Source organism: Macaca fascicularis, chromosome 3 (genome assembly GCF_037993035.2).
Source record: "Macaca fascicularis isolate 582-1 chromosome 3, T2T-MFA8v1.1".
NCBI classification, from domain to species: Eukaryota; Metazoa; Chordata; class Mammalia; order Primates; family Cercopithecidae; genus Macaca; species Macaca fascicularis.
This window is the reverse complement of record NC_088377.1, coordinates 2,112,824-2,136,846: the sequence shown is the minus strand read 5'-3', so window position 1 is coordinate 2,136,846 and position 24,023 is coordinate 2,112,824. Positions and strand designations below refer to the sequence as shown.

Here is a 24,023-nt window from a genome sequence, read left to right as displayed (position 1 = left end):
CTGAGTGTAGGGTGAGCCTGGGTTAGGAGGTTCGGGGCCTGAGACGGCTGAGTGTAGGGTGAGCCTGGGTTAGGAGGTTCGGGGCCTGAGACGGCTGAGTGTAGGGTGAGCCTGGGTTAGGAGGTTCGGGGCCTGAGACGGCTGAGTGTAGGGTGAGCCTGGGTTAGGAGGTTCGGGGCCTGAGACGGCTGAGTGTAGGGTGAGCCTGGGTTAGGAGGTTCGGGGCCTGAGACGGCTGAGCACAGAGTGAGCCTGAGTTACAAGATCCACCAGGAAAATATGCTCACGAAGACATCACTGGGACAACCAATAAAATATGTGTACAGTGTGTCGGTTTGATCATAATGAGATACCAATGCTGAATTTCCTGGTTTTGGTACATGTATTTATCAAATATAGATATACATGTATCAAAACACATTCACACATTTACATCAAAATACATTTCCTCTCGGCCACCTTGTCCCTGCAAAGCCCCTGGATTCTGATGAGGGCTGTTTGGTAGGTCCCGTCGCTGGCCCCGAGCCTGCTGCCTCTACGGGAAAGCGTGCTGGCGATGCCGGCCAGAAGCGCGTGTGTTTCTGCACTTGCTCACATGGTTTTGTAAGTGAAAACCTGGTTCTTAAGAAAGACCTCCCTTGAAGTACTACGAAACAAAGGGCTCCATGTCTACAACCTCTCTGAAATGGCTGAGAAAAACTAAAAGTATGTGTTCTGTGTGTGTTTCCAAATACACCACACATCAGAACCTCAGGGGCCCCTTGAGGGGAGGGCGAGGCCAGGGTCTGGGGACCCCCCAAGAGGAATGGAGTTGTTGGTCCTCTGGGTGCCACTGGCTTCAGGGGCAGGAAAGGGCCCCCACCCAGGAGCTGGGCAGGTGGGGAGGGACCCAGGAGGCACTTACCAGCTTCTGGCACCAGGTGCAGCCGGGCCCCGACTCGATGCACTCCCGGCAGCTGCTGACCTTGAACTTCGTGCACTCCTGAGAGAGGACTGAGGGACGAGGCCGGCAGGTGAGTGGGTGCTCTGGGCCGCCCTGGCCCACACCCAAGGGGGCCTGTGAGTGACCACAGGCCCGCACCCAAGGGGGAGTAGAGCAGGAGGGTCAGAGGAGGCCCAGAGAGACAGGGAGGCAGCCTCCAGGAGACCCCGCATCAGCCACCACCCCCAGGTGCAGAGGGGGGCCCTGGGGAAACAGCACAGCCACAGCTTCCTGGCGTGTGGGGGGACGAGGCCTGAGTCCCCGACCTGCCCCCAGGGGCATGATCCTTCCCCAGCCTCCCGGGAACTTCTATCTGTGGGAACATGAGGGCAGGCCCTGCTCTCCCTGACCGGAATGTCACGTGTGGAGTCCCCTCCGTGGAACACAGAACTCACCACACCCGAGGGAGAGCAGCCCCACCAGGGCGAGCAGAGCGGGGCGCAGGCCCAGCATGTCCTGTGGAGGGAAGGGGTTTTGGTGACGGTCTCAGGCCCAGCCCCTGGGGCTGACCACCCACAAAGCCCGCCTCCAGCTGGCCTGGGACAAGGAGCTGGGTTCCTGTCCCCCCTGCAGGGGTGGGTTAGAGTCAGGCCAGCACAGCTGCGCTGGGCCCAGCTTCCAATAGCCAGGGAGGGAGGGAGGTCGGGCCCAGCAGTGCGGGCAGCACACCTGCTCAGCAGCCAGGCACCCAGGACAGCTGCAGCAGGTCCCTGCAGAGACACACAACACAGGCACACACACATGCAGACAATACACACACCACACACCACACACCACACATGCACGTGTACACGCATACAGATGCATGCCTAACCGCATGTACACACCACATGCACGCACACACCACACATACACATGTATGTGTCACGCCACACATATGTACACAGAGAGATGTATACACCCCTTACCCACACCGTACTCCCCACAAGACACTACACACCACACACAAATATACATGCACACGTACACACACGCACACACCACACAGGCACACACACCACACACACATACCATACACACGTGCAAATGTGCACGCACACGCACACCACAACCCCACACACCCGGTGTGTGCACTCTGCCCCTGTGCACCCCAAGTCCTCCGTGAGCAGAGCCTGTGCTTGGAGCAGAGCCGGGCTTGCCCTGTCTCTCTGTGGCAGAAACAGGGCCAGGAAGAGAAAGCTGGCTTGATGTCCGCGAGTGCCAGGCTGTGTGCAAGGCCTGCCCAGGAGCCTTGCGGTCCCTGCCAGGTGGGAAAAAAAGTCACCTGACTTGCCCAAGCCACCAGCTGCCGGGCTCTTGCCCTTTTGTTTCCAGATACACACCCACCCCGTCCTTAACCCAGTCATCCACAGCTGGGGCAGCTCTGTGGTCACTCACAGGCCCTCGGCCCCAGAGGCAAAATGACAGAACCAGGCCTCAGCCTGGGCTCCCTTCCCTCCATCCTGGAGGTGCCCAAAGCAGCCCTAGGTCGGCTCCTTGGGAGGTCTTAGGGCTTCCTAGGTGGGGTGGGCCTCTGGGTCTGACCTCCAGGACCTGAGAACGTTGGGTCCTCGCTGGGACCCTTTTATCTGGCACCAAGAGGTGGAGAGGTTCTGAGAAGGGGTACCCAGGAGCCTTCCTGCCATAGTGGGCAGGAAGACGCTTCTGTTACCCTGGGGCTGTTATCAGAAGCAAAGATGAACACACCTCCCCCAGCAAACGCCGGTTCCTCTCGCGGCCTCCCAGGCGTCTGGGGCGTTTCTGTCCCACCCACTGCCCTCGGGTGGTGCTGGCAGGGTCACCCAAGGTTCAGTGGGCAGACCCAAGCCAGCAGAACCCCAAACTAGGGCCTGCTCACTTTGAAGACAGTGCTGGGTGCTGTGCTGTGGCCGGGGAGGCTTGGGTGCCCTCAGCCACAGGCCCTGGTTCCCCTCCATCCCCCAAAACCCCTGCACCTGTGCCGGGGGCTCTGAGGCCGACGGAACACCCACCCGGGCCCATCTGAGCATCCCACAGCTTAGAGGCCCCAACCAGCCCCAAGGTCCTGTCGTTTTGGAGGTGACCTCGTTTCCTGGTTCCCAGCAAAATTACAGTCAGAATTCCAAAATGTCAAAAGGGAACCCTTGATCCTTCCCATTCTGGGGTCAAAAACAGAACCTGCACCTGCTCTAACTTCCTGGAGGAGGTGGTTTGGGTTCACACCGGGCCTACCCTGTGTCTGAAAGCCCCTGTGTCTCTGATCCTTGGGGGTTGTGGTTCAGGCCAAGGCCAGTTCCAGCTCTCCATCTGCGCCCCCCCAAAGTCCCGCGCCTGGACAGACCTCGGTGCCATGAGTGCCCACCAACCCCTCAGCTGACCGGAGACCCTGTGCATGCTGGAGCCACCCCAGGGTGCAGGGTCCAGCTGGCCTCAGGACACCCCCAGTTCGCAGCTGTGCCAAGTGGGGAGGGGGTGCAGCCTTCCCCCGGCAGCCTCAGCCAGGCTGGTAAGGACCCACACCCCAGCTCCACGCTTTCCCTGGGGCCGCAGACTTGATATCTCCGCCCCTAACACAGTCATGACCAGCGGCATGCAAACACTTTGTACCCTCAGATGGGGAAATTGAGGCCCCCAGCAGCAGCAAGATATGGACCTGGAGCCCAGTTACCCTGAGCAAAACCCCTGCCCCTAGGGAGATGGGGTGCACATTGATTCCAGCAGGATTGGCTCAGAGACCACAGTGCCCTGACCATGACCACAGCAAGGGGGCGGGCGGGGAGCCAACCTCTCCCCACTGTTGCTCCTCCATGAACAGCCCTGGGGGGCTCGGAGCTGGGGGCATAAGAGAAGCCAGGCCCTGCCCCACCCCCCGATGCCAGTGGCTGAGCCCAGACAAACAGCTGGGGACGAAGGTCGGCTCCGGGAGGTAAGGCAGTGCACTGAGCCTGGCAGCCGGCCTCCCTTCTGTGGGAGAACAGGGCAGGGCAGCCCCTCCACCCAGTAGCCAGGATGGCCCACGGAGGTCCAGGGCCTCACCTGAGGCCTAAGAAACCAAGACCGCATCTGGCCTCTCTGCGTCCGTTTCCTCCGTGTGCCTGGAGGTGGTCGAAGGGCCTGTGCCAGCTCCCTGGGGGACGGGAATGGGTAAGGCACAGATGTAGGACAGCATTCAGGCAAACAGGCAGGTACCTGGCCACTGTCACCTCTGGTGCCCTGAAGCTAAGCCGACAGAGCTGCAGGGCAAGCAGGGAGGAAGAGCACAGAACCCCCCGTCCCGCACCCCCCCCCGAGCAGGCCCCAGAGCTCCAGCCTGGAGCCTGATGACCCTGCTGCCCTCCCTGCTGCCCCACACTGGGGGCGGGCGCCCTCCTCGTCCTCCAGCTCCTGGACTTCCCATGTCTAAGGGCAGGCGGGTCCCCTTACCAAGACCTAAGGTGCAAAACCCAAAGCTGAGGCTGCTCAGGAATCCACAGCCCCACGGGCCTCTCAGAACCTTGCATCAGAGTCGCCCTTGACCTCAACCCTGCCCGAGAGGGAAGTGCTGGTGCAACCCCAGCCCAGCTGCAGGAAGTGGTATCTGTCACCAAGTCCCCTGCACAGGGGAAGCGGGGGGCTGAGGGGCGGGACCCGGGGGATGGGGTCATCTTTCCCCGGAGAACCCCTCGGGGGCCGGGCGCCCTTCCCTCCCGGGCACCAGATGAACCCTACTTCACGGCGAGCAAAGCTCTGAACATTCCGGCTCTGAGACACAAAAGCGGCGTCGGAAGAGACCTGCAGCAGATCCAGGCCAAATCACACGCACCCTTTCACAGAAGTCAAAGACAGGAGAACAGGAGCAAACACGGGAAACGAACAGGCCGGCGTGGTGGCTGATGCCTGCAATCCCAGTGTTTTGGGAGGCCAAGGCAGGAGGATCACTTGAGGCCAGGAGTTTGAGAGCAGCCTGGGCAACATAGTGAGACCCCTATCTCTACGAAAAATAAAAATAGAAAATAAGCTAGCCATACATGGTGGTATGCATCTCTAGTCCTAGCTACTCGGGAGGCTGAGGCGGGAGGATCACTGGAGCCCAGGATGGGGAGGCTGCAGTGAGCTTAATGGCACTACTGAACTCCAGCTTGGGTGACAGAAGGAGGCTCTGTCTCAAAAAAGAAAAGAAGGCCGGACGCGGTGGCTCACGCCTGTAATCCCAGCACTTTGGGAGGCTGAGGCGGGCGGATCACAAGGTCAGGAGATCGAGACCATCCTGGCTAACACTGTGAAACCCCGTCTCTACTAAAAATGCAAAAAAATTAGCCGGGCGCGGTGGCGGGCGCCTGTAGTCCCAGCTACTCGGGAGGCTGAGGCAGGAGAATGGCGTGAACCCGGGAGGCGGAGCTTGCAGTGAGCCGAGATCGCGCCACTGCACTCCAGCCTGGGCGACTAAGCGAGACTCTGTCTCAAAAAAAAAAAAAAAAAAAAAAAAAGAAAAGAAAAGAAACTTTAAAGTGAGACAGCAGAGAGAGGGCAGAGCCTATGCTGGGAGAGGAATCAGCAGGGTCAGGCTTCCTTTTTGCAACCCCGTAAAACCCTAAGATGAGACTGCCTGAGAAGCCAGAGGCCCCACAGACCCATTAGAACTTTGCATCAGAGCTTGCTCCTGCCTGTGCTGGGGTCAGGGAATAAAACCCACTTTATGCTTCTTAGAGGAGACACGCTCACATCAAAGTGACTCGGAGGTACACAGGAAGCGATGGACGATGCCGGTGGGGGACGAGGTTGGAAGGAAGAGGAAGTGGGAGGGAACTGAAGGCTCAAGGGATGATTACAAACTAGGCATCCACCTTCTAAGCCAAAACCCAGAGCATCAAGATGGACTCATCTCTGCTTCGTAGGAACATGATAAAGAACTGGAGAGAAGAGCCATTCAGGTGCGGGCTGGAACGCTGTTCTTGGATCACAGAGGCTCCAGGAAATCCAGGGACAAAGACAGGTCAAATCAGATCGGAACAAGTCGGAGCGGAGAGGATGCAGGAACCCCCAGCCCATGTCTCCTCTGACCCTCCAACCCTGCAAACGTGTATTTCCCCAAGGGTCAGGGAGATGCGTTCCTACCGTTCGTTTTACTATCTGTGAAGTTTGATAGCACTGTTGTTTTTTTTTTTTTTTTTGAGACGGAATCTCGCTCTGTTGCCCAGGCTGGAGTGCAGTGGTGCGATCTCAGCTCATTGCAACCTCCGCCTCCCAGGTTCAAGGAATTCTTCTGCCTCAGCCTCCTGAGTAGCTGGGACTATAGGTGCGTACCACTAGGCCCGGCTAATTTCTGTATCTTTAGTAGAGATGGAGTTTCACCATATCGGCCAGGCTGGTCTTGAACTCCTGACGTCGTGATCCACCCGCCTCGGCCTCCCAAAGTGCAGGGATTACAGGTATGAGCCACTGCGCCCGGCCTGATAGCACAACTTTTAAAGGCCACAATTTCTGGCCAAATGAAATAAAACAAGACACCCCGTCCCGCACACACACACATATTAATAAAGAATGCTAAAGTACTCCGCTAAATACCTCAAGTCAAAGGGAAATCCAATGATATTTACAGCATTTTAGACCAGGGGACACCACTCTTCCGTCTAACACGAAGGAGACTGTCTGTTCCCGGGTGGCAACGTGAGGCTGAGGCCCTGGACGCTCTTGTTGTGGACGTAAAAGAATGGCCACAAATGTGTAGGACTTCGGTTTTAGGGAATAAAACAATAAAGGAAATAGAAGAATAGGTATCTAAGACTAAGGAAACCTCAGCATGAAAGCTAAGGGGAGGCCGGGCGTGGTGGCTCACGCCTGTAATCCCAGCACTTTGGGAGGCTGAGGCAGGTGGATCACCTGAGGTCAGGAGTTTGAGACCAGCCTGGGCAACATAGTGAAACCCCGTCTCTACTAAAAATACAAAAATTAGCTGGGCCTGACGGCGGGCACCTGTAATCCCAGCTACTCGGGAGGCTGAGGCAGGAGAATCACTTGAGCCCGGGAGGCGGAGGGTGCAGTGAGCTGAGATCACACCTCTGTGCTCCAGCCTGGGCAGCAAGAGTGAAACTCTGTCTCAAAAGAAAAAAAAAAAAGAAAAGAAAAGCTAAGGGGGAAAATAACAAGAAGACAGACTCTGAAAATGACACATGTTGTACATAACAAATTGCATAGAGAAAATACCTAATATCTCTCTAGTGCAAAAGGTAACTGGTAATCTTCCCCTCTAAAGATATCTTAGAAATTAATAACAAAAAGGTAAATACTCCATTCAAGGATGTTTCAAGGCTGTGGCACCCTGAACAGGTAATTCACAAAAGAAAAAAGAAAACTGAAGAAAGAAAACTGCCTAAGAAACATACGAGTCACGCTAGGAAAGAACCAGGGATTTCAGCCAAAATATCTTGATTCCCTGTGTAGCCATCAACCTGGAAGACGCTTTGGCAGTTTTGATGCCCGCACTGTGGAGTCCCACACAGCAACAAAAACATGCGAACGGCTACTCAGGGCAGCTTGGCTTTGTGGTGAAAGTGAATTTGTGGGAAAGAGGAAGAGAGACAGTACCAAAATATTCTGTGTTTCTCTGGGTGGTGGCACTATGAGTATTTTCAATTTTCATTATTCCTGTTTGTATTTTCCACCCTTTCTGTGATAAATGAAAAAAGGACATTTTAAAAACTGAATTTCGGCCGGGCGCGGTGGCTCAAGCCTGTAATCCCAGCACTTTGGGAGGCCAAGACGGGCGGATCACGAGGTCAGGAGATCGAGACCATCCTGGCTAACACGGTGAAACCCCGTCTCTACTAAAAAATACAAAAAACTAGCCGGGCGAGGTGGCGGGCGCCTGTAGTCCCAGCAACTCGGGAGGCTGAGGCAGGAGAATGGCGTAAACCCGGGAGGCGGAGCTTGCAGTGAGCTGAGATCCGGCCACTGTACTCCAGCCCGGGCGACAGAGCGAGACTCTGTCTCAAAAAAAAAAACCAAAAAAAACTGAATTTCATGGTGGCCGATGCATTGTGCTGAAATTGCTCCTCCAGATTCCAAAGCCACTGGCTTTCTTGTTCCCACTGTGACGTTGCTGAGGACACTGCTTCACGGCGGTGGGACCTCCCTGCTGGCATGGGCTTGTCGCCACTGTCACTCACCCATTCACCCATCCATGGGATGGGCTTGCCAGCCTCTCCTCTGGGCACGGCACATGGGCTCCAAGCTGCGCTCCAGAACTCCTGGACTCTGCCCTCTGCTGAGACTCTCAGCACCTCTTTCTCCCCAACCCCTACCCCGAGTTTCCATCACTCACAGAAACCTCCACCACTCCTAACACCAACATGTGTTCCCAGCAAGGCTGTTTACCAATCAGCGAGGCAGGAAGCTGTTCCCCTGCGGCTAACTCTTCTGCACTCTCGGTCCCTAGATGGCCAGAGAGAACACGCAGCCCCGGGTGGGCAGGGGGTGGGCAGGAGCCTCTGCTCAGGATAGCACCAGGGCCCTCTGTGCTCACTCAGGGCCTGGGTTCCACACACATGGGCTCAGAGTCGAGGAGTGCAACTACCTAATCAATGTCCCATGTTAGTGCCAGTTTGTGCCAAGTAGGATATGAGGGATCATTGCTGGCACCAGGTCCGCCTTGGGGTGGGTGTCACCCACATCACCATAATTGCCAGGCGCCCACTGCAGAGCCCCCTGAGTTGGGGCTTCCCAGCGACCTGGTCTGTACCCGCTGGTGAATGCCTGTGTTACTGATCCCTGTGGCTGCTGGCATTCTCCTCCGGGAACAGGAGCCAGCCTCCGGTGACATGGCCTCAGGCAGAACCATGGTTCTCTAACACAGGACAAGAGTGCAGCAAGGGGGGCCACACAGGACCTGTTCCATGGAACCGCCACAGGCGCCATGCTGCTCCATCCACAGAGGCAAATGCCCCACAGCCCTGGTACCTGGTGGGGCCTGGCCTGGGCCGGAGTGGACAGAGCTGGGCCTGGCAGGAGCCCTGGGGAGTGAGTTCAAATTACATGATTGACTATAGAGACAGCTGGAGCGTGCACAATTGGCCAGACCACCCCTCCTGTTTCACAGATGGGGAAACTGAGTCCCAGGGGACCAAATAGCCTGCTCACCCCACGTCCCTTCCAGACAGGGTGCAGACAGGGTCCCTCCCATCTCCTGGGTGGCGGTGGTCCCTTCATGGGCACCTCGCAGTGTGGGGGCCTCTTCCCCAGGGAGTCCCCCGGTGGTGACCGTATTGCCTCAGGCTCACTGTGCACTAGGCAGGTCACACTGATGCTGCCTGAGGGGCAGGGGTTACCACCCGGTGGTTCAGGTGAGAAGCCCGAGGCCTAGGGGAGGACTGTCCAGCTGCCTGTGCAGTGTTTGGATCTCATGCCAGCCCCTGCCAGGAGGCCCAGCTTCTCCAGCCCAGCCCATGCCCACCAGGAAATGCCCGGATTTATTCCCCTGGGGCAAAGGCCCTTGGGTGGCTGAGCGTCTCCTCTCCCAGCACTGGAGGCGCCTTCAGTTGCTCGTCTGTTCATTTACTGCTGGGAGTGGAAACTCATATGCTGAGTGGCAATGACGCTGTGGAGCTGAAACCAAACCCCACACCCGCCCGGTCACCTGCTTCACCGAGGGCCTCAGCCCTCCGGGGTCAGGCGGCCACAGGGGTCCTGGCCATTTGGGGAATCTGCCCTGTGACCCTGCTCAGGATGGCACACCCAGTGGGGACTGGCCCTGGGGCCAAGGCTCAGCCATCGCCTGCAGGGGTCCAGCTAGGGACCTCTTCCCAGCAAAGGGACTCCCCCACTCATCCCCGAATACCAAGGGGAACACTGGGTGCCAGGCCGGCAGGGACCCGGGGACTCTGCAGTCAACTGGGTGGGGTGGGAGTTCCTTCCTAAAATGTGGAGTCTGGAGGCCACTCTCAGTGAGGCGCTGGCCCCCGGGATTCTGCAGTGAACTGGGCGTGGAGTTGCGAAGCCGCTCATGGTGAAGCGCTACAGTGACGGTGGACGGCCCAGAGCTTCTAGCAGCTCGTTTCTGTGAAGCCTCCAGAATCCAGCCTCAGCCCCCAAACCCGTGGGCGTCGCGCCACCGTCACGGGGAAGTTGAGTGACAGTGAGTGTCCCCTGTGTCCCCACAGCTCGCTCCCAGGCTGTGCTCTCAGGCCATCCCCCGCTTCCCCATTGCAGCCGTGCCATCCCTCCTTCTCCCCACCCAGGAACTGACAGAGGAGAGGGGCCCCAGATGGACGGACGGGGACAGCAGGGCAGGATCCCGGCCCCCAGATCCGGGGGAGAGGGGATTGTGTGTGGGTGTGGTGGTGTAAGGGGTGACAGGGCGGAGGATGCGTAGGGAGGGCTGGCCCCAAGAGTGCAGTATTGGGAGAAGGGGATCAGGTAGGCCCGGGACCCAGGGGCATGGCTTCAATCCCCCTCCCACCAGGACCTTGGGAACGGCCTCCAGGAGCCTGTCGTGGGGAGGCCAGGGTCACCAGCTGAAACATCTGGACTAGAATCGCACAGCAGCGCCCGCTACCCTACAGCAAGACCTCACCCAGGGGTCCCCACAGAGGAGGCAGGGAAGCTTGAGGGTCCCAGAGGAGCATGGAGCATGTGCCACACCACACCATGCTACACTACACACGTGTGCATCACACATGTACATACAACAGACACCACACCACATCACACACACACTCGCACACCATACATACACACACACACCACACTACGCTATGCTACACACAAGAACCACACATGAACACACGTACATGCACGCCATGCCACACTACACACCACACACCACAAACCACACCACACACTGCGAGTTGATCTGGAGATGGAATCACTGTAGCCTGGCGGGGCGGCAGGCAGACAGGAGGGCCTAACACAGGCAGGCGCAGCAGGTTCACAGAGGAGGCCCCAGGAACCCTCTTCCTGCCCAGCCCGGAGCGCCAGGACCCCCCAGCCACCCCCTAGGCGCTTGTGGGCCCAGCCTTCTCCTGGCCTCGCCGGCCTCACAGTCCCTTGTCCTCCCATGCCGGCGCCACCCTCAGTCACAATCGCTCCCAGCACCCCGTGTGACTCTGCGCGTAGTGGCAGGCACTTTCCTTTGCTGGGTCTTAAAGGGGACCGTGGAGCAGATGGTCTGGAGACCCCTTCCCGCCAGACCCCCTGGGCCGGGGCCATGAGCAGGGTCACCAGGGTCACTGCAGGCCAGGGCAGGAAGGTGCTTCCCTCCAAAAATCACCGTGGACATGGCGGGTCCTCTGCACACTCACCCTCGGTGCGCTGGAGGCCTCGGCGGTGCTCCTGGCTGGGCGTGGGGGCTTCACTATCAGTCTGCCCTGGATCACGTCTAAAAACCTCAGCTGGAGGCGTGGGTCCTAAAGTCCCGACACTTCCTGTTCCTCTCAGCTCCTCGCTGGAGGAAGTGGTGGGTTGCACCACCGTGGCCCTTCACCCCTGCCCCTCTCTGCTCTACAGCTGCTCCAATGTCAGAGAACAACCCGTCGAGACAGGTGGGACATGTCATTTCTCACGAGGTCCCCGTAAGAAGGACCTGCCCCCATCAGATTCGCACTTGGGAGAGGGGCCTGGCCTCCAGGAGCGCCAGGCAGAGGAGAGGGCATGCATCAGGAAGAAGAACACAGAGGCCATGGGAGTGAAAAGTTTGATGATGGAAAGCAACAGTAACACATTCTGCTAAAGAGCAGAATGAAAAACCCTGGAGAGCAAATTCCTGAGCCAGAGAACAGAGAAGAGGAACCAGCCAAGGAGGATAAAGAGATGGGAACAGGCAAGAAAATGTGGCTGCGTGCACGCACTGACATCCACCTGCACGCGGGGGTGGGAGGGGAGGGAACAGGGACAGTGAGGAGGAGACGCTCAGGTCACAGGAGGAAGGCTGCAGATCTGGGCGGGGACGTGGATTGCGAGGCCACTGAACCCCTCAGGGATGGATCAATGAGGTCCCGTAACTAGGAACGTGAGGATGATACCACAGAACACTAAAATACTACAGGCTCAGAGAGAGAGAGAAGGGAGAGAAGGAGGAAGAGGAAGAGGAGGGAAAGAGATTATACCTAGAAAAAAAACCCCAAATCAGACATCTTCAGAGCAAGGACTCAGACACATTACTACCCTAAGCTCTGTTTTATTTATGTATTTATTTTTTGTTTTCAATTTTTTTTGAGACGGAGTTTTGCTCTTGTCACCCAGGCTGGAGGGCAGCAGCATAATCTCGGCTCACTGCAACCTCCACCTCCCGGGTTCAAGCAATTCTCCTGCCTCAGCCTCCCAAGTAGCTGGGATTACAGGCACGTGTACCATCACACCCAGCTAATTTTTGTATTCTTAGTAGAGACAGGGTTTTACCATGTTGGCCAGTCTGGTCTCAACTCCTGGCCTTAAGTGATCCATCCACCTCTGCTTTCCAAAGTGCTGGGATTACTGGCATGAGCCACGGCACCTGGCCCCCAAACTCTGTTTTAAAGATGTCTTGCAGAAATAGACATGAAGAAATCCATGAGAAATACAAGAGCAGATGATACAAAGTTGGGCAAAGAAATAAGTAAAAATTATGATATCATAACCCATTGATTTAAAAATAGTGGTAAAAATATTAACACTATGAAACAAAATGCCTAGAGGGCTGGGTTGGGAGGGGCCAGAGAGCACACTGTCATTCCATCCTATCTGGGGAGGAATACAGATGCTCGTCAGTGGGCATTTTGCTAAAAAAAATTCCAAGTATATATGATAACAATTCAAGAGTCTCCTTAGGAATAAAAATAAAATGTATATACCTGAAAAAAATATGACAAATCTTTATTTTGGTCGTGGTGGCTCACACCTGTAATCCTAGCACTTTGGGAGGCCAAGGTGGGAGGATCACTTGAGCCCGGGAGTTCGAGACCAGCCTAGGCAACATTTGGAGACCCAGACCCTCATCTCTACAAAAAAATGCTCTGAAAATTAGCTAGGCATGGTGGCATCCAATATGGTCCCAGGGAGGCTGAGGTGGGAGAATCTCTTGAACCCAAGAGGTTGAGGGTACAGTGAACCATGATTGCACCACTGCACTCCAGCCTGGGCAACTGAGCAAAAAAAAAAAAAAAAAAAAAAAAAAGAGACAAATCCTTTAAAAGAAAAAAGTAAGGGAAAATAGAACAAACAAGAAAGGTAAATAAAAACCAAACAATTAGACATTGGGAATAATGTCAAACCCAGCAGGAATCACAGCACCTATGAATGGGTTACATTTTCTCGTTTTAAATCAACAAGGTCTTGCATTGGGTTTTAGAAATAAAGAGACAAAACAAGTTCCAATTAAATGTTCTCTGTCAAGGGCATCTTCTCATTACAGACTTAGTCTAGAAAATAATGAAGAAGGACAGAAAGAGAGTATCATTCTACTACACCCGCTGATGACTTCAAGTCGTCAATGACCATCGCTGGGAACATCACAGATGCACCAGACGTTATGCACACACCTTTAATGAGTTAGTCTTAATGAAATAACAATAGAAATTAAGATAAATAGAAAGAACAATGGTGACTATTGAGGCTGAATCAGGTCGAGGCTTTTAGATCTACAAAGAAGCGTCAGGGGGGATGTGTGAGATGACATCGTAGGGATGCAGTTAGCAAAATCCAAGCTGAAGAAACCCCCACGAGGCAAACGGCAAAGTACAAGAGGAGAGAGGAAGGGAGAGAGACCCTTTGGATTAGGAGATTTAATTTCAATATGAACCAATTGCCATGCAAGGAGCATGTTTTGAAATAATTGTTAATCGTTTTAGGTGTGACAATGGTTTGTGGTTATGTTTAAAAGTGCCCATCTTTTAGAGTTACATGTTGAAATATTTGCAGATGGTGCAGTAGGATGTTTCAGATTTATTTCCAAATAAAGAGTGGTGGGTTGGGTGCGGGGAGAGAGGTGTTGATACAACAAGGTCACCTGTGAGTTGATTATTATCGAAGCCACTGTTGGGGACATGGGGCTTCACTAAACTGTTCTCTCTACTTTTGTAGATGTGTGAAATTTTTTGTAGTAAGATTAAAAAAAACATTTCAAGGAAGTGCAAAGTTATTATTTCACGGGTATAAAGTTTCCGTTTTGTAAGACGAAATGGTTTTGGAGACAGTTGGTGGTGATGGTCACACAGTAATAAGTGTCCTTAATGCCACAGAAATGCATACTTCTAATGGTTAAAATGGTGAATTTTATGTTATGTATATTTTATCCCAATTAAAAAGTAAAAAGTGTAAAAAAGGCTCTCTATCAGATACATGGTTAAAAGAGAACAACACTGAAGGCTGAAAATAAAGAAATGGAAAATACACATATGTGCTAGAAAATACTAACGAAGATATCACATAACGTCAAAAAGATATAAATCAAAGCAAAATGCATCCAATGAACAAAGGAAGATGTAACGAACAAGAGTTACCATCCACAAAGACAGTTCAGCAGTCATAAACCTTTATGTACCGAACTTCAAAATACATAAAACAAAGACTGACAAATATATGAGCAAACCAACACAGCCCCAAACGGCAAATATCTTTAACACATCTCTCTCAGAAATAAACACATCAGGCCAGTCGCGGTGGCTCACACCTGCAATCCCAGCACTTTGGGAGGCTGAGGTGGGTGGATCACCTGAGGTCAGGAGTTCGAGACCAGCCTGGCCAACATGGTGAAACCCTGTCTCTACTAAAAATACAGAAATTAGCTGGGCGTGGTGGTGGGTGCCTGTAATCCCAGCTACTTGGGAGGCTGAGGCAGGAGAATCACTTGAACCTGGGACAGTGGTTACCTCTGAAGACAGAGAAGGTTACAGGCCTGGGAGATGGAAGCAGAGGGCTTCAGTGTTCTATTAAAGAGTTTTCTTTACTAAAAAGGAAGAAAAAGTTATGGGCAAAGTCAGGCAACATGTTAAGATTTGACAAGATGAGAGGTAGGAGTCTAGGCATTGGTACTAGCGCTCTCCATGCTTTTCTGTGTTCTTAAAATAGTTTATATCTTTTTTTTTTTAAAGGAACTAGAAGGAAGTGACTGCAAATGAGCAGAAGGATCTTTTAGGGGGTGGAGATGCTCTGAAATTAGATTGTGGTGATGATTGCACAACTCCGTAAATTTTCTTTTTGTTGTTGTTTCTTTCTCTCTTTTTTTTTTTTTAACAGAGACTAGGTCTCGCTATGTTGCCTGGGCTAAGCTCAAACAATCCTTTCCCCTGAGCCTCCCAAAGTGCTGGGATTATAGGCATGAGCCACCACCCCCAGCCCACAGCTCTGTAAATTTTCTAAAAATCATCATAAAATTGTACACTGAAAAAGAGTGAGTATTGGCATGTAACTTCTACTTTGATTATGCTGTTAAACAATAAAATTAAATTCAAGATATTTAGAAGAACAAAAAGCTCCAGTAGCTTCTAGTCCCAGCTAAGACAGAGTAAGTGGAGTGCACTCTATGTCTGTCACCAAGCACAGCTAAGACACCACACGGAATAAAACAATAGCAGACAGACTGTGGAGAGAAATCAAAATGTGAGGGCGGACTGACAGCGTGGTCGTGATCAGTGTCCTGCCTCTTGCCCTTCCCTGTCTCCTGGCTTTGATGTGCAGCAGTCTGAACCTCAAAGTAGCACAGTGAGTACGGCCAAGAGAAACCATCCTTTCTGGTCAGTGGTCTGGAAAGGGGTTGCCCCAGAGGATGAAGAGAGTTGGGGGAGATGTGCTGTTTTCCTTCTCCTGCTCTTGTCCCAGAAGCAAACCCCTGTCCTGAAACTGCACTCCCAAAGTGGCGATAGCAGCAGCCACAGCAGCAGAAGCAACTGCAGGAGCCAGCAGGAAGCATATGACAGTGTCCAGAGGAAGCATGTGACATGCCTGGAGGCGAGGACCAGGAAAGGGGGCTCCTGGAAAGCCACAGAGTATGAGAAACCAATAAGGAGGGGCTCAAGAGAGGCATCCCATAAAGCTGTGTACAAAGTTCCAGACTCAGCCCTGAACCAAACCTGTGTGGAAATGACCCCAAAGAGCAAATCGAAGGCTTTGAGAATTGAACCATGGGGTAGACCACTGACTGCCAAGGTCGCAGACTGGCCTCGGGGATGCGAGTGTGAGCCAGATGCAAATATGACACACAGACTTTGAAAACTGAACTCATGGCTCACGTCTGTAACTCAACACTTTGGGAGGCTGAGGTGGGCAGATTGCTTGAGCTCAGGAGTTCAAGACCAGCCTGGAAAACATGGCAAAATCCCGTCTCTACAAAAAATACAAAAATTAGTCAGGTGTGGTGGTGCATGCCTGTGGTCCCAGCTACTCAGGAGGCTGATGTGGGAGGATAACTTGAGCCCAGGAGTTCAGGGTATGGTGAGCCAAGATCATGCCACTGCACTCCAGCCTGGGTGACAGAGTAAGATCCTGTCGAAAGAAGAAAGAAAGGAAGAAAGGAAGAAAGGAAGAAAGGAAGAAAGGAAGGAAGGAAGGAAGGAAGGAAGGAAGGAAGAAAGAAAGAAAGAAAGAAAGAAAGAAAGAAAGAAAGAAAGAAAGAAAGAAAGAAAGAAAGAAAAGAAAGAAGAGAAGGAGAGAAGGAGAGAAGGAGAGAAGGAGAGAAAGAGAGAAAGAGAGAGAGAAAGAGAGAGAGGAAGAGAGAAAGAGAGAGATAGAAGGAAGGACGGAGGGAGGGAGGGAAGGGAGGGAGGAAGGAAGGAAGGAAGGAAGGAAGGAAGGAAGGAAGGAAGGAAGGAAGGAAGGAAAAATAAAAAAATAAAAACTGAACTCACATGGGAACCACAGCCCACAAGAGGCAGGTCTGGACTTGTCATCTAACTCTAACCAGACTGACTGCTAGCAAAACAAAAAGATCATTGCTGTCCAGAGGATTTTAGTAGAATCCAGAGTCTTATTAAATAATATTCAAAATGTCCATGATACAACCGAAAAGTACTCAAACAGCAACAAAGAAAACCTTGAGAACTTGTAAGAGAAAAGATAACTAACAGATGCCAACTCTGAGATAATCCCAATGCTGAAATGATCACATGGAGCATTTAAAACAGCTGTTATAAACATGTTCCATGAAGTAAAGGCAACAACTCTTGAAACAAATGCAAAGGTAAAAATGTTTAGTAAAACTATAGAAGCTACAAAAAATTAAAAATGATAAATACAGTAACAGAAATTAAACAAAAATTCAGTGAATGGGATGGGCTCAATAGGAGAACGGTGAAGACAGAGGAAAGGGTGAGTGAACTTGAAGACCAATAGAAATTATTCAATATACATGACAGAGAGGGAAAAAATAGACAAACAAACAAGAACAGCACCTCAGAGACCTGTGGAATCATATCAGAAGGTATAACATTTGTTCACTGGAGTCCCAGAAGAGGAAGAGTAAAAGATTGGCACAGAAAGAAGTATTCAAAGAAATAATGACCGAAAACTTCCCAAATTTGGTAAAAACATGAATTTATAGATTCAAGACACTCAGTGAATTTCCAAAAGATAAACTCAAAATAAACCAAGCCTATATGCACCACGTTAAAACTGCTGAAAACCAAAAGTAAAACACCTGAAAAGCTTCAACAAAAAATGATATTCCATAGAGAGAAACACCCATTTGAACTGCACATTTCCCATCAGAAACCATGGTGGCCAGAATACAATAGAACAACATTTTAAAGTGCTTAAGGACAAGAAATGCCCACCCATAATTCTATATCCAGTGAAAGTGTTCCTCACGAATTAAGGAAAAATAAAGACATTCTCAAATGAAGAGAAACTAAGAACATTAGACCCCAGGAAACATGCTCTAAAAGGAATCTGAGGCAGAAGGGAAATAATACCAGAGGGCAACTTGGAAATTCAGAAATGAAGAAAGAGCAACAGAAATGGTAAATATCTGGGTAAATAGAACAGATTACTTTCCTCCTCTTGTATTCTTTAAAATATGTTGAGAACAAAAATTATATCATTGGTGGGGTTTTCAATGTACATAAATGCAAAATATGTGACAGCTACAGCAGAAAGCAACGGCGGTTGGAATTTCTACAGTTGTGACATTTCTCTACGTTTTACTTGGAGTGGTAAAATACTAATTTTATTATAAGTAGACAATGAAGTGTTTCATATGTCTATTGTAATTCCCAGAGCAATCGCTGAAGCCCGATATAAAAACAGGCCGGTGGAGGGAGGCCGGGCGTGGTGGCTCATGCCTGTAATCCCAGCACTTTGGGAGGCCGAGGCGGGTGGATCATGAGGTCAGGAGTTCGAGACCATCCTGGCTAACACAGTGAAACCCTGTCTCTACTAAAAATACAACAACAAAAAAAAAATAAGTAAAAATTAATAAATAAGTACAAATAAATAAGTAAAAAAAAATAAGTAAACATAAATAAGTAAAAATAAATAAGTAAAAAAAAAAAGGTGCCAGTAGTCCCAGCTACTCCGAAGGCTGAGGCAGGAGAATGGCGTGAACCCGGGAGGCGGAGCTTGCAGTGAGCCGAGATGGCACCACTGCACCCCATCCTGGGCGACAGAGTGAGACTCCATCTCAAAATATAATAAATAAATAAATAAATGAAAAGAGGCTGGTGGAGGGAGTGGAGGGGAGGGTAGGGACTCTGGGGCTTCCCAGAGCCGTGACCTTGCTGTGGGAGGACCAGGCCTCCATTCTGGGGACTCAGCACTCCTCTCACTGTCACCCATCTGATGTGCCTATCGCACACGGCTGGAAGTCAGAGGCTGTGCACGTTCTTCTTTGTGGAGACAAGGGAGTAATTGGTGCATTTACTGTAAAAATATCAGGTGTGGCTGCACGGAGTGAAAATCACAGGCTCCAAGGAGCAGGGAGGCCTGCTGCCCTGCCCTCTTGCTTTGATGAGGAAATGGCGACCGCAGAAGGAAGCGTAGCAGCACCGGCACCCGTGGGGCCACGCCGGGCTGCTTCCCAGGGCCCTGCCAGCTGAGCGGCTGCAGGAGCGGGTGGATGCTGATCCCAAGCTAGGAATGAGGAGTCCAGCCCTAAGGGCTGAGGGAGTCAGGTGGGTGAAACTAGCCACATGTCCGGGTACAACTGCTCAGGGTTTCTCATCTGCTCAACCACTGAACGAGGTTCTGAAGCCGGGTGTGAGTGAGCAGAACTGGAACAGGATTCTGAGAACAATCTTTTCCCTCGAGTCAGCCCAGAAATTCCATTTGCAGTCGCCTTCACTTACATCTTCCAGAAAACCACCTGATGTCATCAGGGGTTGGTTGAGCCGTTCCCTGTGCTGGCCTGGCAGAGCTGCGTGCTCTGAGGCTGCCAACCCTGGCACTCCAGAACAGTCCATTGAGTTCAGGAGACAAGCACGTCAGCCATGACACAGGGTGGATGAGAGGGACCCCCAGTGTCCACCCGTGGAGGCAGCGGGGGCAGCCGGCAAGCACAGGCGGGGAAGGAGATTCAGAACCTGAGGGTTGCTCTCCTGCCCTCCCATCCTGGACGCTGGCCTGGGCCCCCAGTTTCCCTTCACCCAGCTTCCATCCCCATAACATGTAGCCCCAGAGCTTGGGAAGGAGGGCTCTCTGTGACAGGTGGGATTCTGGAAGTCTCCACGGAGGAGACCCCATAGGAGCAGGGTTTGAAGGTTAAGAAAGATGCTAAGGATGGAGAGGGCCAGTGGGGAAGGGGTGGTTCCAGGCTCACTTCACAGAGGTGCTAGGGGAGCTGCAGTATTTTGACAACACCGAGGGAAGAGGGTCAGGTCAGTGGAGTTCATAACTGAGATGATGAGAATGGGGTCTACACCAGCCGTGAAGACCCCTGGGGTCTGGCCCCAGCAGATGTCCAAGTGGCAGAAAGCGCCTTCCTGCCTGGAGAGCACCCCCGTGAGGACCCTGGGCACCACTGGGCCACAGCTGCTCCCTCCCAGTCACTCACCACACTTCTCTCTCCCGCCCACCCTCCAACCTGCCTGCAAATTCCCCTGCAACCCAACTCTGGTCTCCTCCCATCCCTGCCCCCACGTAGGCCTATTTTTTCTTTTTCACTTCTTCCCCCCAGTGACTTCCTTCTACAGTGTTGATTCAGCTCCCTTTGCAGGCGAGTGAGGCCCTTTGCAGGCGAGTGAGGCCCTTTGCAGGTGGGGGCCGGGGGCGGGGGCAGGGAGAGGGCTGCAGGCAGTGCTGGCGGAGGGGAGGAGGTGACACACACTCCCTGGAGGCGAGTGGGGAGGGCATGGGGCAGGAAATGGAGTTGGGTGCCCCAGGTGGGGTGCTCCAACGAGCTCTTTCTCACGGGATCCTCCACAGATTCATACAAACAGGCCGACCACCAGGGCTGGTCTCAGGCCACCCGACTGGGTTCATTGCAGAAATGGAGATCTGCCCTGGGCAGCCAGGTGAGTGTAGGAAGGAGGCAGGGGTGCAAGAAGCTGGGGGCAGCCTCCATCCCCCTGTGGCCTGGGTGGGCCTGTGCTCCCCCTGATGCAGCTTCCCACGCTGGGATCACAGTTCCTCCCTCCTCTGCCTTCCTCTGCGTGGCGTGGCTCCTCCTTGAGAGAGGGAGATGAGGATGTGGCATTCTTGCTTCCCTGACTCACCCAAAGGAAGATTTCACAGCCCCTGGCAAGGGCTGCCAGACAGGCTCACCTGTCATCCCCTGCCCAGGGACAGACTGACTGGTAGCCTTGGCTGGGTGGTGGGGGGGGAGTTATGCTGGGGGGGAGTTATGCTGGGGGGGAGTTATGCTGGGGGAGGAGTTATGCTGGGGCAGGGGGAGTTATGGTGGGGGGGGAGTTATGGTGGGGGGAGAGTTATGGTGGGGGAGGAGTTATGCTGGGGGGGGAGTTATGCTGGGCGGTGGGAGTTATGCTGGGGCAGGGGGAGTTATGCTGGGGGGTAGTTATGCTGGGGGGGAGTTATGCTGGGGGGAGTTATGCTGGGGAGGAGTTATGCTGGGGGGGAGTTATGCTGGGGGGGGAGTTATGCTGGGGGGGTTATGCTGGGGGGGAGTTATGCTGGGGGGCAGTTATGCTGGGGCAGGGGGAGTTATGCTGGGGCAGGGGGAGTTATGCTGGGGGGGAGTTATGCTGGGGGAGAGTTATGCTGGGGGGGAGTTATGCTGGGGGGGAGTTATGCTGGTTCGGAGGGAGTTATGCTGGGGCGGGGGAAGTTATGCTGGGGGGGTTATGCTGGGGGGGAGTTATGCTGGGGGTGGAGTTATGCTGGCGGGGGAGTTATGCTGGGGCAGGGGGAGTTATGCTGGGGGGGAGTTATGCTGGGGCAGGGGGAGTTATGCTGGGGGGTAGTTATGCTGTGGCGGGGGAGTTATGCTGGGGGAGGAGTTATGCTGGGGGGGAGTTATGCTGGGGGGGAGTTATGCTGGGGCAGGGGGAGTTATGCTGGGGGGGAGTTATGCTGGGGGCGGAGTTATGCTGGGGGGGAGTTATGCTGGGGGGGAAGTTATGCTGGGGGGGAGTTATGCTGGGGGAGAGTTATGCTGGGGGGGAGTTATGCTTGGGGGGGAGTTATGCTGGGAAGGGTCTTCCAGGCCCCCTGGGTGTGGGAAGATGTTCATTGTTCAAAGGAGATGGAGCAAGGAAAACAGTTAAGCAATGATGGACTCCGGGGGAAAACCAGAGGGGAAGAAACTATAATTCCAGTCCGTCCACATGGCCTAGCAGTGAACGACAGTTCATGGTCAGAGCAAAAGCACCAAGCCGATTGAAAGCAGCTCGAATGCGGTGGGGCAATGGGAGGTAATGCCCTCATCTACCAAAACGAGGTGTGCCACCTTCACAGACCACTAAACCTTCTTCCTCCACCCACCTCCCCACCCTACGAAGGTGAAGGCTGGCTGACCAGAGAGCAGGGCTCCCGAGGGTCAGGTTGGGTCAGATCGGGTGGGTGCCCTTTACCCTAACCGAGGCTCTGCCCCAGACTGGGGGTCCACTTGCCCTCAAAGCATGCCACTCTTCTTTCTGATACTTGACATTTTTCCTTTCCTGTTCAATTCATGCTTTCCGCCCAAATGGAGCCACGAGAGGACGTCTTTGGGGATGTATCTCCTAGAAAAGTCTGGGCAGTCTTCATTACCCTGGATTCCTGTGACTTGGTTTCCATGGGGGCTTTCTAAGCTCAGGGACCCCAAGCCTCCATCAAATCTAATGACCCGCCCTGTCTCTGAACACATCTGTGTTGTTCCTGAGCCCCTTACCAACCCCCTCCGCAACCCCGCCCACACATTTCCCATACTGAAGGGTCCAGCCCTTAGGCCAGCCCATGCGTTCCCTTCACCCCTGCTTTGTCCCTACCTGGTGGGGAGCTGTCCCTTCTGGGCCCTAGTGTGGCACTTCACACACGAATGTGTCCCGTGGGTGGTATCTGGGGCCTCCCCCTGCAGTGAGGGGGATGACCAATGCACAGAGCTCACTGGGCCTGGGTATGGGCTTGGGTGGCACAGAACACAGAGAAAGTGCTCTGTAAAGGTGAGCTTCGATGTCCCCGCTAGGGAGGAGGTGGGCAAGCTCTTCCCTGGGGGAGGAAGAGCTCTCAATCCAGAGGGATCTGACCAGAAAGGTTCACCCCCCTCCACCCAGGAAGCCCCTGCAGACAGTATGTGTTTTACGCTTCGCTGGCCAAATGGTCTCTGCCACGACTGCTCAGCTCTGCCATTGTGGCTGCAGAGTGGCCATAGACCTTCTGAAAGTGAATGAGTATGACTGTTTTCCAATAAAACTTCATTGACAAAATCAGGTGGAGGGCCAGCCTAAGGGCCCAAGTTTGTAGGTCTCTATTCTAGACCAGTGATTCTCTGGAGAGGAATGAGGCGTGGGGAGTGGAGACAGTGTGTGGGAGAAGGGGTGGGACACAGGCACATGGGAATGGTGTGGACATGGAGGACAGTGGAGGCAGGGAAGAGCCAGAGAACCTAAACACTGATGCTGGACCCTGGGCGACCCTAGGTCTCCCCACAGCCTCCTCTCTTAGCCTCTCCCTCCAGTTTCAAAACGACTCCTCCTCTGAGGGGACTCAGGCTCCCCACCCGGCTCCCCAGTTCCCACCGGAAACCCCGAGTGGGTGTTCCAGCCTCTGCCCCACCAGGCCCCGCTGGAAGGCAGCACCGCCAGGCAGGGACCTTTCCTCCCTGCCCCTCCCTCCTCCAGTTCTGGGTCCTGGCCCAGAGATGACCTCTCAACCCAGAGGGACCTGACCAGAAAGGTCCGGCCCCTTCCACCGAGGAAGTCCCTGCGGGCTGGAGGGCAGCCCTCCCTCCTCTCCCTCCCTCCCCTGTGAGTTTTTCTTTCTGATAGAAACAGCAGCAATTCTTTCCACTGGGCCCCAGGGACCGAGATGGCCTCTCACACACAGAGGAGCTGGGCAGGCAGGTGGCCCGCATGGCTGGGCCCCACCGAGGTGGCCTCTCACACACACAGGAGCTGGGCAGGCAGGTGGCCCGCATGGCTGGGCCCCACCGAGCTGGCCTCTCACACACACAGGAGCTGGGCAGGCAGGTGGCCCTCATGGCTGGGCCCCACCGAGCTGGCCTCTCACACACAGAGGAGCTGGGCAGGCAGGTGGCCCGCATGGCTGGGCCCCACCGAGGTGGCCTCTCACACACACAGGAGCTGGGCAGGCAGGTGGCCCGCATGGCTGGGCCCCACCGAGCTGGCCTCTCACACACACAGGAGCTGGGCAGGCAGGTGGCCCTCATGGCTGGGCCCCACCGAGCTGGCCTCTCACACACAGAGGAGCTGGGCAGGCAGGTGGCCCGCATGGCTGGGCCCCACCGAGCTGGCCTCTCACACACACAGGAGCTGGGCAGGCAGGTGGCCCGCATGGCTGGGCCCCAGAAAGCCTGGGGTGCAGCCCAAGGCACCTGCTAGGCAGGGGGCTGCACAGCCTCAGTTCAGTTCCTGAAAGGCACCTTTTTCCATTTGTAAATGGGGCGACAGGTCTGCCTCCCAGGGATGAGCAGACAAAGGGTTGGGACTGCAGAGCTTGGGTACATGGAGTGGCAGTGGGGACCGGGGCCCAGAGGTTGCTGAGTGAGGGAAGGCATACGGGCAGCGAGGCTGGTGAAAGTGGCAGGGGC

At 53.8% G+C, this 24,023-nt stretch overlaps 2 protein-coding genes across 12 annotated transcripts in view; one reads left to right on the top strand and one right to left on the bottom strand.

Moving 5' to 3' along the window:
* The window catches only part of ITGB2 (integrin subunit beta 2), a 46,517-nt gene that overhangs the window by 21,016 nt on the left and 1,478 nt on the right, over positions 1-24,023 (bottom strand). For 2 of the 8 annotated variants that reach the window (XM_065541278.1, XM_074033895.1), the window contains exons 1-4: positions 4,364-4,465; positions 3,977-4,067; positions 1,378-1,438; positions 905-993 (exon numbers count right to left, since the gene is read on the bottom strand). In XM_065541278.1, coding sequence (XP_065397350.1) covers positions 905-993; positions 1,378-1,438; positions 3,977-4,067; positions 4,364-4,440 — 318 coding nt within the window. In that variant the 5' untranslated portion in view covers positions 4,441-4,465. Of the gene's footprint in view, positions 1-904; positions 994-1,377; positions 1,439-2,043; positions 2,203-3,976; positions 4,068-4,363; positions 4,466-11,214; positions 11,294-24,023 lie in introns of those variants that run through there. The other 6 variants (XM_074033894.1, XM_005548518.4, XM_065541281.1 and 3 more) reach the window with 4 other exon arrangements.
* SLX9 (SLX9 ribosome biogenesis factor) overlaps positions 20,173-24,023 on the top strand; it is a 52,963-nt gene continuing 49,112 nt past the window's right edge. For all 4 annotated transcript variants that reach the window (XR_012431911.1, XR_012431910.1, XM_074033911.1 and 1 more), the window contains exon 1: positions 20,173-20,328. The gene's annotated coding sequence lies outside the window, so the exon portion shown is untranslated. The remainder of the gene's footprint in view (positions 20,329-24,023) is intronic.